The sequence below is a fragment of the Nerophis lumbriciformis genome, linkage group LG08, assembly GCF_033978685.3.
Source record: "Nerophis lumbriciformis linkage group LG08, RoL_Nlum_v2.1, whole genome shotgun sequence".
Lineage (NCBI taxonomy): Eukaryota > Metazoa > Chordata > Actinopteri > Syngnathiformes > Syngnathidae > Nerophis > Nerophis lumbriciformis.
Window position 1 is genome coordinate 2922532 of NC_084555.2, and position 15466 is coordinate 2937997.

The following is a 15466-nucleotide window of genomic DNA, read 5'->3' on the forward strand; positions in this document are numbered from 1 at the left end:
CAGCAAGACAATGCCAAGCCACGTATTCAGTTTGAATATTAAATATCTTGTCTTTGCAGTCTATTCAATTGAATATAAGTTGAAAAAGATTTGAAAATCATTGTATTCTGTGTTTATTTACGAATTACACAAAGTGCCAACTTCACTGATTTTTGGGTTTTGTATCATCTATTGTACTACTGAAGTAGAAATATGTCTGCCTAGGAAACACTTCAAGCGAGTACGCGCCAGTATCGTCACCCTCCAGAAGCACCTCCGCAGGCACATCCAGCGCAGGCGCTTCGTCCGGCAGCGCAAAGCGGCGCAGGTGCTGCAGAAGCACCGGAGAGGTCAGGTGGCCCGGACTCGGGTCAGGAAGATTCGAGACGCCAAGAGGAAGAAAGAGGAAGAGGAGAGGAAAAAAGATGAGGACAAGGAGAAGGAGGAGGATGAAGAAGAGATGAAGACAGACAGCGATGGGGAGCAGGAGGAAGATGGGGATGAAGACGCTGAAAGCAAGAATAAACCTATAGAGGCAAGTATTGTATCTTTAAGTGTGCAATGGGCGGTTCCTTGTTAAAAACAACATCAATGTTACTACCTCAACAATATAGTGCAAGACGCCCACTAAGGTTGTCCCGATACCAATATTTTGGTACCAAAATGTATTTTGATACTTTTCTAAATTAAGGGGACCACAAAAAAATGGCATTATTGGCTTTATTTTAACAAAAAATCTTACGGCATATTAAACGTATGTTTCTTATTGCAAGTTTGTCCTTAAATACAATAGTGAACATACAAGACAACTTGTCTTTTATTATATTTTATTATATCCTCCTGTCCACTGATTCTGGTAAATATGTTGTCCTGGTGCTTTTAGATCTGTCTGCTGCGTTCGACACCGTCGACCACGCCACCTTAATCACTCGTCTTGAGAACAGTGAGGGCATTAAGGGCGCCGCCCTCAACTGGTTCCGGTCGTACCTAACCGACAGGAGTTTTTGTGTAAAAGTAGACAGTTTTATGTCGTCCACAGCTCCTTTATCACATGGGGTCCCCCAGGGCTCAATCCTTGCCCCAATTTTATTTGCGCTTTACCTTCTCCCCCTTGGTTCTATTTTTAGGAAGTACAGTATTGCATTTCATTTTTATGCCGATGATTGCCAGATTTATTTTCCCATGGCACAAAATAACACGGTTCAACGTCTTATTGACTGCCTGCACGACATCAAAGTCTGGCTTTCAGCTAACTTCCTGAGCCTAAATGAAGATAAAACAGAAGTTATGTTGTTCGGTCCAAGTCGCTCTCCCTCCCCCAACGTTGACCTCGGCACTCTGACCCCGTATCTCAGCGACTCTGTCACAAACCTGGGGGTAAAGTTTGACTCAGATTTTAAATTCGAAAAACAAATCAGCAGCGTCGTTCAAAAAAGCTTTTATCAATTACGCCAAATAGCGAAAGTGAAACCGCTTCTATCAAGACATGATCTTGAGAAATTAATCCACGCTTTTATCTCGACTCGTCTTGATTATTGTAATGCCCTGTATGTTGGCATTAGCCAGGCCTCCCTCGCCCGCCTGCAGCTCGTGCAGAACTCTGCTGCTCGTCTGCTAACACAGACCCGCAGACGTGAGCACATCACCCCTATTTTAGCGTCCCTTCACTGGCTCCCTGTGCGTTACCGAATACATTTTAAACTCCTTTTATTTGTTTTTAAATGTCTAAACAACCTCGCGCCAACCTATCTCTCCGACCTCCTTCAGCCTTACTGCCCCACCCGATCCTTAAGATCAGCCGATCAGCTGCTGTTGACGGTCCCTGACACAAGGCTGAAGCTTAGAGGTGACAGAGCTTTCGCCGTTGCTGCTCCCAAGCTCTGGAACGACCTACCCCTGAGTGTTAGACAAGCCTCCTCTCTTCCTGTTTTTAAATCTCTCTTAAAAACATACTTTTATTCCATGGCTTTTAACACTGAGTGATATCCATCCTGCAATGGCACCCCATAATACACCTGCTGTGATCCTGTTTTTATGTTTTTATTAATTCTATTTTAATTATTTATTTTTTATCGTGTTCTGTTTGTGTTGTGTTGTGTTTGCTCGGTACTCGTTTTATCTTTTAACCTGCTCATTGTACAGCACTTTGGCTACCCCTGTGGTAAATTTTAAATGTGCTCTATAAATAAAGTTGATTTGATTTGATTTGATTTGATATTAGTAAGTAAACAAACAAAGGCTCCTAATTTAGTCTGCTGACATATGCAGTAACATAGTGTGTCATTTATCATTCTATTATTTTGTCAAAATTGTGAGGGACAAGCTGTAGAAATGATTTATTAATCCACTTGTTGAAATTGAAATACAAACCCCGTTTCCATATGAGTTGGGAAATTGTGTTAGATGTAAATATAAACGGAATACAATGATTTGCAAATACTTTTCAACCCATATTCAGTCGAATATGCTACAAAGACAACATATTTGATGTTCAAACTGATAAACATTTTTTTTTTTTTGCAAATAATCATTAACTTTAGAATTTGATGCCAGCAACACGTGACAAAGAAGTTGGGAAAGGTGGCAATAAATACTGATAAAGTTGAGGAATGCTCATCAAAGACTTATTTGGAACATCCCACAGGTGAACAGGCAAATTGGGAACAGGTGGGTGCCATGATTGGGTATAAAAGTAGATTCCATGAAATGCTCAGTCATTCACAAACATGGACGGGGCGAGCGTCACCACTTTGTCAACAAATGCGTGAGCAAATTGTTGAACAGTTTAAGAAAAACCTTTCTCAACCAGCTTTTGCAAGGAATTTAGGGATTTCACCATCTACGCTCCGTAATATCATCAAAGGGTTCAGAGAATCTGGAGAAATCACTGCACGTAAGCAGCTAAGCCCGTGACCTTCGATCCCTCAGGCTGTACTGCATCAACAAGCGACATCAGTGTGTAAAGGATATCACCACATGGGCTCAGGAACACTTCAGAAACCCACTGTCAGTAACTACAGTTGGTCGCTACATCTGTAAGTGCAAGTTAAAACTCTCCAATGCAAGGCAAAACCGTTTATCAACAACACCCAGAAACGCCGTCTGCTTCGCTGGGCCTGAGCTCATCTAAGATGGACTGATACAAAGTGGAAAAGTGTTCTGTGGTCTGACGAGTCCACATTTCAAATTGTTTTTGGAAACTGTGGACGTCGTGTCCTCCGGACCAAAGAGGAAAAGAACCATCCGGATTGTTCTAGGCGCAAAGTTGAAAAGCCAGCATGTGTGATGGTATGGGGGTGTATTAGTGCCCAAGACATGGGTAACTTACACATCTGTGAAGGCGCCATTAATGCTGAAAGGTACATACAGGTTTTGGAGCAACATATGTTGACATCCTAGCAACGTTACCATGGACGCCCCTGCTTATTTCAGCAAGACAATGCCAAGCCACGTGTTACATCAACGTGGCTTCATAGTAAAAGAGTGCGGGTACTAGACTGGCCTGCCTGTAGTCCAGACCTGTCTCCCATTGAAAATGTGTGGCGCATTATGAAGCCTAAAATACCACAACGGAGACCCCCGGACTGTTGAACAACTTAAGCTGTACATCAAGCAAGAATGGGAAAGAATTCCACCTGAGAAGCTTAAAAAATGTGTCTCCTCAGTTCCCAAACGTTTACTGAGTGTTGTTAAAAGGAAAGGCCATGTAACACAGTGGTGAACATGCCCTTTCCCAACTACTTTGGCACGTGTTGCAGCCATGAAATTCTAAGTTAATTATTATTTGCAAAAAAAAAAAAAAAAAGTTTATGAGTTTGAACATCAAATATGTTGTCTTTGTAGTGCATTCAATTGAATATGGGTTGAAAAGGATTTGCAAATCATTGTATTTTGTTTATATTTACATCAAACACAATTTCCCAACTCATATGGAAACGGGGTTTGTACTCTGTATAATTCAGGATTTACGGTCATTTGAAAACATCATTGCACATCACAATGGCAGCTACAGTTTCCATCTTAAAAATCTAAAAAAATTATTTGGCAATGTCCTTCGGGCCTTAATTAGCCAACGTCTGTTCTACGGTATAGCCTCCGAGCCGCTTCTCAATCAAACACACCATCAGCAGCTTTTGCATATTCACATGGACACACATCCACTAGACCAGGTGTCGGCAACCCGCGGCTCTAGAGCCGCATGCGGCTCTTTAGTGCCGCCCTAGTGGCTCTCTGGAGCTTTTTCAAAAATGTATGAAAAATGGAAAAAGATGAGGGAAACATTTTTTTTGTTTGTTTTAATATGGTTTCTGTAGGAGGACAAACATGACAGAAACCTCCCTAATTGTTACAAAGCACACTGTTTTTATTAAACATGCTTCACTGATTCGAGTATTTGGCGAGCGCCGTTTTGTCCTACTAATTTTGGCGGTCCTTGAACTCACCGTAGTTTGTTTACATGTATAACTTTCTCCGACTTTCTAGGACGTGTTTTATGCCACTTCTTTTTCTGTCTCATTTTGTCCACCAAACTTTTAAGGTTGTGCATGAATGCACAAAGGTGAGTTTTGTTGATGTTATTGACTTGTGTGGAGTGCTAATCAGACATATTTGGTCACTGCATGACTGCAAGCTAATTGATGCTAACATGCTATTTAGGCTAGCTATATGTACATATTGCATCATTATGCCTCATTTGTAGCTATATTTGAGCTCATTTAGTTTCCTTTATGTCCTCTTAATTCAATTTATATCTCATGACACACTATCTGTATGTAATATGGCTTTTAATTTTTTGCGGCTCCAGACAGATTTGTTTTTGTACTTTTGGTCCAATATGGCTCTTTCAACATTTTGGGTTGCCGACCCCTGCACTAGACTAAGTTTGGCTTTCTGCACATTTAGGACGAGACACGTCAGATGGAGGAGATCCTGCAGCTGGAACGTGAGATCGAGCGCCTGCAGAAGAAGCGGGAGGACGAGGTGTCGCAGCTGTGCGAGTCGTCGAAGCAGGAGCTGCAGCTGCGCCGCGACGCCGAGCTCAAGCGCATGAAGAAGGAAGCCTCCCGCAAGGCCACGAGCCTCATCGACCTCCTCAACTTCGACGGCGTGGTGGACCCCGCGCTGGGGGACGCGGCGGCAAAGCCGATCGCCGAACCGAAAGCCCCCAGGGCTGCGAACGCCGTGCCGGCTGGCGCCTCCAAGGATGAGGAGGTGGACGAGGGTTTCCACGCCGAGGAGGAGTGCATCCCGCTTCCTGACTTCCCACCCCCGGCGGAGACGGACACGCCCATGGATCAGGCCATGTTTGCCCACCTGCCGCCACCTCCGCCTGCGTTCGCCGAAGGGATGGTGCCTCCAGAACGTGCCGCCGGCGCCACTCCGGTCCCACCCCGGACTGGTGATGACGCCGCCGCCGCCGCCCCTGAGAGGAAGGTGAGCATGGTGGACAGCTTGGTGGATGGGGAGGAGCCCATCTACAGCATGCCCGCCGACACCGAGTCCGACTACGACCAGGAGGAGGAGGAGGGCTCGGTCACGGCCGGGGACGACAGCTCCGTGTCGGGGAGCAACCGGGGCAGCGCCGCCGCCACTGACGAGGAGCACCCGCGCAAGTCCACCTGCACCAACGCCAGCATGGAGTCCTACAGAGGCAGCACAGACTCTGTGAGGACACACACACACACACACACACACTCTCACACACACACCATACTTGCCAACCCTCTCGGATTTTACCGGGAGACTCCCAAAATTCAGCGCCTCTCCCGAAAACCTCCCGGGACAAATTTTCTCCCGAAAATCTCCCGAAATTCAGGCGGAGCTGGAGGCCACGCCCCCTCCAGCTCCATGCGGACCTGAGTCCGCTTTCCCACGATATAAACAGCGTGCCTGCCCAAACACATTATAACTGTAGAATGATCGAGGGCGAGTTCTTGGTTTCTTATGTGGGTATATTAGAGATGCGCGGTTTGCGGGCACAACCGCGGAGTCCGCGGATTATCCGCGGATCGGGCGGATGAAATTTAAAAAAATTAGATTTTATCCGCGGGTCGGGTCGGGTGGTTCAAATTATTAAAAAAAATTAGATTTTAAATAGATTCAGGCGGGTGGCAGTTAAACCAATTCGGAAATATATATACATAGTTAAATGTTGTTACCCACATACGAAAAACGAGCAGGCACCTGCAGCATATGCCACAACAGAAGAAAAAAAAATAAAGAGATGGACACTTTTACGGAGCGGAGAAGGGACGCCTCGCCGAGGCCCCTTCCCCCGAGAGGGCCCCACCAGGAGCCGTAGCTGAGGCGATCCGCGAGAAGGGCCCGACGCACGTCCAGGGTCACCACCGCGCCCACTGCACCGACACCCCGCCTCGTCCGCCTTCGCCGCGGCCGGCGTCACGCGCAGCAGGTAAGCAGCTTACCTGCCCGCCACCCCCGTGGCCGGGGGCTCGTAACAGGGGTCACTCCGCGCGCTCCGCCCGCGCAGCTTACCTGCCCGCCACCCCTGTTGCCGGGGCGTAACAGGGGTCACTCCGCGCGCAGTGCGCTCACGAAAGGGGTGGGGCTCACCCTGGTTGATATAGACAGCAGCTAGGACGGTGGCCATGGAAGTTGGAACCCGCTAAGGAGTGTGTAACAACCCACCTGCCGAATCAACTAGCCCTGAAAATGGATGGCGCTGGAGCGTCGGGCCCACATACCCGGCCGTCGCCGGCAGCGAGACGCGCTTGGAGGTGCGCTCAGCGCGGCTCCCATATGATTGCGCACTGGTGTGCGTCTGGGTCGTGACAGCGTGGCACGCGAATGTCTGTGCTGCATTGGATCAGTCTCCTTTCTTTAACAGGCAAAAGCTTTATAACCTCACTAATGCCTTGCATCGTCTATATTAGATATATAACAATGGGCGGATGGCGGGCGGATGCGGTTCTGATCAAATGTTAGATCGGGTGGATTGCGGATGGTTGACGACTTTCTGATGCGGTTGCGGATGAAATAATTGCCTATCCGCGCATCTCTAGGGTATATTGTTAGGCAGTTCAAGGTTGGCAAGTATGCACACACACACACACACACACACAGTCATGGTCAAAAGTTGACATACACTTGTAAAGAACATAATGCCATGGCTGTCTTGAGTTTACAATCATTTCTACAACTCTTATTTTTTTTGTGATAGAGTGATTGGAGGACATACTTGTTGCTCACAAAAAACATTCATGAAGTTTGGTTCTTTTATAGAGATGTCCGATAATGGCTTTTTTGCCGATATCCGATATTGTCCAACTCTTAATTACCGATGCCGATATCAATCGATACCGATATATACAGTCGTGGAATAAACACATTATTATGCCTAATTTTGTTGTGATGCCCCGCTGGATGCATTAAACAATGTAACAAGGTTTTTCAAAATAAATCAACTCAGGTTATGGAAAAAAATGCCAACATGGCGCTGCCATATTTATTATTGAAGTCACAAAGTGCTTTTTTTTTTTTTAACATGCCTCAAAACAGCAGCTTGGAATTTGGGACATGCGCTCCCTGAGAAAGCATGAGGAGGTTGAGTTGGGCGGGGATGTATATTGTAGCGTCCCGGAAGAGTTAGTGCTGCAAGGGTTTCTGGGTATTTGTTCTGTTGTGTTTATGTTGTGTTACAGTGCGGATGTTCTCCCGAAATGTGTTTGTCATTCTTGTTTGGTGTGGGTTCACAGTGTGGCGCATATTTGTAACAGTGTTAAAGTTGTTTATACGGCCACCGTCAGTGAGACCTGTATGGCTGTTGAACAAGTATGCCTTGCATTCACTTGTGTGTGTGAAAAGCTGTAGATATTATGTGATTGGGCCGGCATCGCAAAGGAAGTGCCCATCCATCCATCCATCTTCTTCCGCTTATCCGAGGTCGGGTCGCGGGGGCAGCAGCCTAAGAAGGGAAGCCCAGACTTCCCTCTCCCCAGCCACTTCGTCCAGCTCTTCCCGGGGATCCCGAGGCGTTCCCAGGCCAGCCGGGAGACATAGTCTTCCCAACGTGTCCTGGGTCTTCCCCGTGGCCTCCTACCGGTCGGACGTGCCCCAAACACCTCCCTAGGGAGGCGTTCGGGTGGCATCCTGACCAGATGCCCGAACCACCTCATCTGGCTCCTCTCGATGTGGGGGAGCAGCGGTTTTACTTTGAGCTCCTCCAGATGACAGAGCTTCTCACCCTATCTCTAAGGGAGAGCCCCGCCACCCGGCGGAGGAAACTAATTTCGGCCACTTGTACCCGTGATCTTGTCCTTTTGGTCATAACCCAAAGCTCATGACCATAGGTGAGGATGGGAACGTAGATCGACCGGTAAATTGAGAGCTTTGCCTTCCGGCTCAGCTCCTTCTTCACCACAACGGATCGATACAGCGTCCGCATTACTGAAGACGCCGCACCGATCCGCCTGTCGATCTCACGATCCACTCTTCCCTCACTCGTGAACAAGACTTGAACTCCTCCACTTGGGGCAGGGTCTCCTCCCCAACCCGGAGATGGCATTCCACCCTTTTCCGGGCGAGAACCATGGACTCGGACTCGGAGGTGCTGATTCTCATCCCAGTCGCTTCACACTCGGCTGCGAACCGATCCAGCGAGAGCTGAAGATCCTGGCCAGATGAAGCCATCAGGACCACATCATCTGCAAAAAGCAGAGACCTAATCCTGCAGCCACCAAACCGGATCCCCTCAACGCCTTGACTGCGCCTAGAAATGAATGAATAAAGGCAGTGCCTTTAAGGTTTATTGGCGCTCTGTATTTCTCCCTACGTCCGTGTACACAGCCGATACCGATAATTTTGAAACCGATACCGATAATTTCCGATAAAACATTTTAAAGCATTTATCGGCCGATAATATCGGCAGCCCGATATTATCGGACATCTCTATTCTTTTATGAATTTATTATGGGTCTACTGAAAATGTGAGCAAATCTGCTGGGTCAAAAGTATACATACAGCAATGTTAATATTTGCTTACATGTCCCTTGGCAAGTTTCACTGCAAGCTTCTGGTTGAATTTTTGACCACTCCTCTTGACAAAATTGGTGCAGTTCAGCTAAATCTGTTGGTTTTCTGACATGGAATTATTTCTTCAGCATTGTCCACACATTTAAGTCAGGACTTTGGGACATTCTAAAACCTTCATTCTGGCCTGGATTTAGCCATTCCTTTACCACTTTTGATGTGTGTTTGGGGGTCATTGTCCTGTTGGAACACCCAACTGGGGTACGGCGTGGCGCGGTTGGGAGAGCAGCCGTGCTAGCAACCTGACGGTTCCCGATTCGATCCCCACCTTCTACCAACCCCGTCACGTCCGTTGTGGTCCTTGAGCAAGACACTTCACCCTTGCTCCTGATGGGTCTTTGATTGATTGATTGAAACTTGTATTAGTAGATTGCACAGTACAGTACATATTCCGTACAATTGACCACTAAATGGTAACACCCCAATAAGTTTTTCAACTTGTTTAAGTCGGGGTCCACATTCATCAATTCATGGTACAAATATATACTATCAGCATAATACAGTCATCACACAAGTTAATCATCAGAGTATATACATTGAATTATTTACATTATGTACAATATTTACAATCCGGGTAGGAGGGTTTAGTTCAGGGGTGCTCACACTTTTTCTGCAGGCGAGCTACTTTTCAATTGATCAAGTCGTGGGGATCTACCTCATTCATATATATAATTTATATTTACTTATTTATGAAATATATGTTTTTGTTAACAAGTTAAAGGTGTTTAATGATAATGCAAGCATGTTTAACACATATAGTTAATATTGTTAATACATTAAAGGTGTTTAATGATAATACAGGTATGTTTAATACATATAGTTAATATTGTTAACAAGTTAAAGGTGTTTAAAGATAATGCAAGCATGTTTAACACATATAGTTAATATTGTTAACAACTTAAAGGTGGTTAAAGATAAAACAAGCATGTTTAACACATATAGTTAATATTGTTAACAACTTAAAAGGTGGTTAAAGATAATACAAGCATGTTTAACACATATAGTTAATATTGTTAACAACTTAAAGGTGGTTAAAGATAATACAAGCATGTTTAACACATATAGTTAATATTGTTAACAAGTTAAAGGTGGTTAAAGATAATACAAGCATGTTTAACACATATAGATTCCTTTCTTTCATGAAGACAAGAATATAAGTTGGTGTATTACCTGATTGTGATGACTTGCATTGATAGGAATCAGACAGTGGTGATGATAATGTCCGCATTTTCGAATGGAGGAGAAAAAAAGTCCTCCTTTCTGTCCAATACCACATGAAAGTGGTTGGTTTTGGCATCTTATTTGTCCAGCTTCCGTACTCCTTTGTATACACTTTACAAGAAATACATTGTCGGCAAACTCCGTAGCTTGCTAGCTTGAGCACGCCAGCTTTCTGAGACTCTTATTTTGGTAGCGCAGGCAGGATGAAGCAGAGCTTTTATTGTGCAACTGTGCAGTCGGTCTTTGGAGTTTTGACGACATGTACGGCGCCAGAGTCTGTTGAAATAAAGTGTTTCTTGCCTTCCAGTCGGTAATTTTAATGAGCTGGCAGCAGCCAGCGTCATCTCAGAAGACCCTCGGGTGCCGTGAATGTCAATCAAGTGACGAAAGTGACGTCATAGTGAAGATTTATGATCGCTCATTTTTAGGACTATTTTTTTAATGCTTGGCTGGTGATCGACTGACACACCCTCCGAGATCGACCGGTAGCTCGCGATCGACGTAATGAGCACCCCTGGTTTAGTTGATATCAGCACTTCAGTCATCAACAATTGCATCATCAGAAAAATTGGCATTGAAACAGTGTAGGTCTGACTTGGTAGGATATGTACAGTGAGCAGAGAACATAGGGAGTTCAGAAAGCATAAGAACAAGTATATACATTTGATTATTTACATTTGGTTATTTACAATCTGGGGAGGTGGGATGTGGAGGGGGGAGGGTGTTAGTCAAGGGTTGAGGTTGCCTGGAGGTGTTCTTTTAGTGCGGTTTTGAAGGAGGATAGAGATGCCCTTTCTTTTACACCTGCTGGGAGTGCATTCCACATTGATGTGGCATAGAAGGAGAATGAGTTAAGACCTTTGTTAGATCGGAATCTGGGTTTAACGTGGTTAGTGGAGCTCCCCCTGGTGTTGTGGTTATGGCGGTCATTTACGTTAAGGAAGTAGTTTGACATGTACTTCGGTATCAGGGAGGTGTAGCGGATTTTATAGACTAGGCTCAGTGCAAGTTGTTTTACTCTGTCCTCCACCCTGAGCCAGCCCACTTTGGAGCAGTGGGTAGGAGTGAGGTGTGATCTGGGGTGGAGGTCTAGAAGTAATCTGACTAGCTTGTTCTGGGATGTTTGTAGTCTAGATTTGAGGGTTTTGGAGGTGCTAGGGTACCAGGAGGTGCATGCGTAATCGAAAAAGGGTTGAACGAGAGTTCCCGTTAGAATCCTCATGGTGCTTTTGTTGACCAGAGAGGAGGTTCTATAGAGAAATCTCGTTCGTTGGTTGACCTTTTTGATTACCTTGGTTGCCATTTTATCACAGGAAAGATTAGCCTCTAGAATGGAACCTAGGTAGGTGACCTCATCTTTCCTGGTGATAACAATGTCACTCACTTTTATAGTGAAGTCACTGACTTTCTTAAGGTTGATGTGGGACCCAAACAGGATGGATTCCGTTTTACCCAAGTGTATGGATAGCTTGTTGTCAGCGAGCCAGGTGCAAGTTCTACAGAGTTCAGCACTGAGGATTTTCTCCACCTGTGACTTTTTTTTAGATTGATTTGGGACCCAAATAGGATGGATTCCGTTTTACCTATGTAATCTGACATCCCATGGACAAAGATAAGACCTTCTGGAGGGAAGTTCTGTGGTCCCCAGCAGATTTGCTCACATTTTCAGTAGACCCATAATAAATTCATAAAAGAACCAAACTTCATGAATGGTTTTTGTGACCAACAAGTATGTGCTCCAATCACTCTATCACAAAAAAATAAGAGTTGTAGAAATGATTGGAAACTCAAGACAGCCATGACATTATGTTCTTTACAAGTGTATGTCAACTTTTGACCACGACTGTATGTTCACTCTTGTCCCGTTTGTGATTATTTCATCGTCTTCTTCAGTACGCAGGCAGCGACGACGAGCACGACGGCATGATGGACACAGACGAGGAGGTGACAAACGGACGGGTGACGGTGTTTAACGGAAACGGGCCACCTTATTTCCACGGCTACCTCTACATGAAGGGTGAGTTTTTCCTGCGTTTCCCTAATAAAAAGGGGCTTCTTCCCTGAACGTGCCTACCGTCTCTGCAACCTGACAAACAATGACACGCAACACATACTTTTCTACAGATAGTCATGACTACAGATCGACCGATTATCAGATGGACAAATATTGGCGACGATGTTTCCGAAAAAGTTGAAAAAACAACTCAAAACTTTGTCCATCTGTTTAGTGATGAAAACTATTCATGTTCAAATAGCTTTTATTGCTCCAATTATCGGTTATCGTCTCAGTGACTACTAATAATCAGTATCGGCCCTAAAAAAGCCGTATCGGTCATGATCATGAATAGACGCTTTAACCTTTCCGATGTTTACCGCAGCCGGTCTGATGATCCCCTGGAGGAGGCGCTGGTGCGTCCTAAAAGACGAGACCTTCATGTGGTTCCGCTCCAAACAAGAGTCCCTCAAGTCGGGTTGGCTCTACAAGAAAGGAGGAGGCCTGTCTACACTCTCACGCAGGTTGTTGTAGTTTTTACCAGTTTTATTTTATTTGTGGGTATTCAAATTTTATGTCCAAAGTAACATGGCTTCTCCATCTTCCATTATTACAAATCAATGAGACAATAGGACGTAAAACGAGATCGGGACAATTTATTGCTGTAAATGTTGCAAAAACTTTAAAAAAAAATTTAATTTTTCCTAGCATTTAGCATTTTGGGCTTGTCATTTTTTGCTCTGTAACATATAGTCACATTACAAAAGTTACGTGTTTTTGCAAAGACAACATGAATAATATATGCATGTACATACTATGCAAATGTAAAACAGGTAAGCTTTTAGTAAAAAATGTTTTAATTAAAAAAAAAAAATTTTTGTAATTGGTTTTTAATCTTCATTGTTTACTTTAAATTATTACAGTATGTCTCGATACACACACACACACACACACACACACATACATATACATAAATATATATATACATATATATATACACATATATATATATATATATATATATATATTTTATTTTTATTTTTTATTTTTATTTTATTTTTGTATTATTTATTTATTTATTTATTTATTATTTTTTATTATTAATTTTGGCCAAATTTCACATTTTTACACAAACTTGTTATTTCATATGTTGACCAGAGGGGGAGCTTTAAAACCGACAAACCGAAAAATCCCTCCTTTTTGGGACCACCCTAATTTTGATGGATTTGACCACCAGCGGTGCATATACAGGTAAAAGCCAGTAAATTAGAATATTTTGAAAAACTTGATTTATTTCAGTAATTGCATTCAAAAGGTGTAACTTGTACATTATATTTATTCATTGCACACAGACTGATGCATTCAAATGTTTATTTCATTTAATTTTGATGATATGAAGTGGCAACAAATGAAAAATCCAAAATTCCGTGTGTCACAAAATTAGAATATTACTTAAGGCTAATACAAAAAAGGGATTTTTTAGAAATGTTGGCCTACTGAAAAGTAGGAAAATGAAAAATATGAGCATGTACAATACTCAATACTTGGTTGGAGCTCCTTTTGCCTCAATTACTGCGTTAATGCGGCGTGGCATGGAGTCGATGAGTTTCTGGCACTGCTCAGGTGTTATGAGAGCCCAGGTTGCTCTGATAGTGGCCTTCAACTCTTCTGCATTTTTGGGTCTGGCATTCTGCATCTTCCTTTTCACAATACCCCACAGATTTTCTATGGGGCTAAGGTCAGGGGAGTTGGCGGGCCAATTTAGAACAGAAATACCATGGTCCGTAAACCTGGCACGGGTAGATTTTGCGCTGTGTGCAGGCGCCAAGTCCTGTTGGAACTTGAAATCTCCATCTCCATAGAGCAGGTCAGCAGCAGGAAGCATGAAGTGCTCTAAAACTTGCTGGTAGACGGCTGCGTTGACCCTGGATCTCAGGAAACAGAGTGGACCGACACCAGCAGATGACATGGCACCCCAAACCATCACCCAACCATGCAAATTTTGCATTTCCTTTGGAAATCGAGGTCCCAGAGTCTGGAGGAAGACAGGAGAGGCACAGGATCCACGTTGCCTGAAGTCTAGTGTAAAGTTTCCACCATCAGTGACGGTTTGGGGTGCCATGTCATCTGCTGGTGTCGGTCCACTCTGTTTCCTGAGATCCAGGGTCAACGCAGCCGTCTACCAGCAAGTTTTAGAGCACTTCATGCTTCCTGCTGCTGACCTGCTCTATGGAGATGGAGATTTCAAGTTCCAACAGGACTTGGCGCCTGCACACAGCGCAAAATCTACCCGTGCCTGGTTTACGGACCATGGTATTTCTGTTCTAAATTGGTCCGCCAACTCCCCTGACCTTAGACCCATAGAAAATCTGTGGGGTATTGTGAAAAGGAAGATGCAGAATGCCAGACCCAAAAACGCAGAAGAGTTGAAGGCCACTATCAGAGCAACCTGGGCTCTCATAACACCTGAGCAGTGCCAGAAACTCATCGACTCCATGCCACGCCGCATTAACGCAGTAATTGAGGCAAAAGGAGCTCCAACCAAGTATTGAGTATTGTACATGCTCATATTTTTCATTTTCATACTTTTCAGTTGGCCAACATTTCTAAAAATCCCTTTTTTGTATTAGCCTTAAGTAATATTCAAATTTTGTGACACACGGAATTTTGGATTTTCATTTGTTGTCACTTCAAATCATCAAAATTAAATGAAATAAACATTTGAATGCATCAGTCTGTGTGCAATGAATAAATATAATGTACAAGTTACACCTTTTGAATGCAATTACTGAAATAAATCAAGTTTTTCCAAATATTCTAATTTACTGGCTTTTACCTGTATTGCATCAATGCTTCAGTATTGTGTGACCAATCGCTAAATTTGGTCTATTTATTATAAAATATATTGCTATAATTTCAGGCGCTTCAAAGTCATTCATCCAAAATGGAAGCTATTTTTTTTTGGCTTCAAATGTAGGTGTTCTTTTAAGAACTTTTCAGCGATATCGTTTCAAGTGTAAGTAAGATGCATGTTGCAAACTGAACTAACCGTACTGCTTGCATCAGAAACTGGAAGATGCGCTGGTTCGTGCTGAGGGACAGCAAGCTGATGTATTACGACAACGACAGCGAGGAGAAGCTGAAGGGAACCATCGACATCCGAGCTGCAAAGTAAGACGCAATTCCTCAGCCCGCCTGAGTTGCGAAATTCGGAAAACAACGTGT

The 15466-nt window shown here is 44.0% G+C and overlaps 1 protein-coding gene across 2 annotated transcripts in view; it reads left to right on the forward strand.

The window, feature by feature from the left end:
• The window catches only part of myo10l1 (myosin X, like 1), a 136635-nt gene that overhangs the window by 98077 nt on the left and 23092 nt on the right, over positions 1 to 15466 (forward strand). Inside the window, exons 23-27 of one of the 2 annotated variants that reach the window (XM_061968121.2) lie at positions 205 to 514; positions 4882 to 5643; positions 12142 to 12265; positions 12627 to 12765; positions 15308 to 15412. In XM_061968121.2, the coding sequence (XP_061824105.2) occupies positions 205 to 514; positions 4882 to 5643; positions 12142 to 12265; positions 12627 to 12765; positions 15308 to 15412 (1440 nt within the window). Of the gene's footprint in view, positions 1 to 204; positions 515 to 4881; positions 5644 to 12141; positions 12266 to 12626; positions 12769 to 15307; positions 15413 to 15466 lie in introns of both variants that reach the window. The other variant, XM_061968120.2, reaches the window with a different exon arrangement.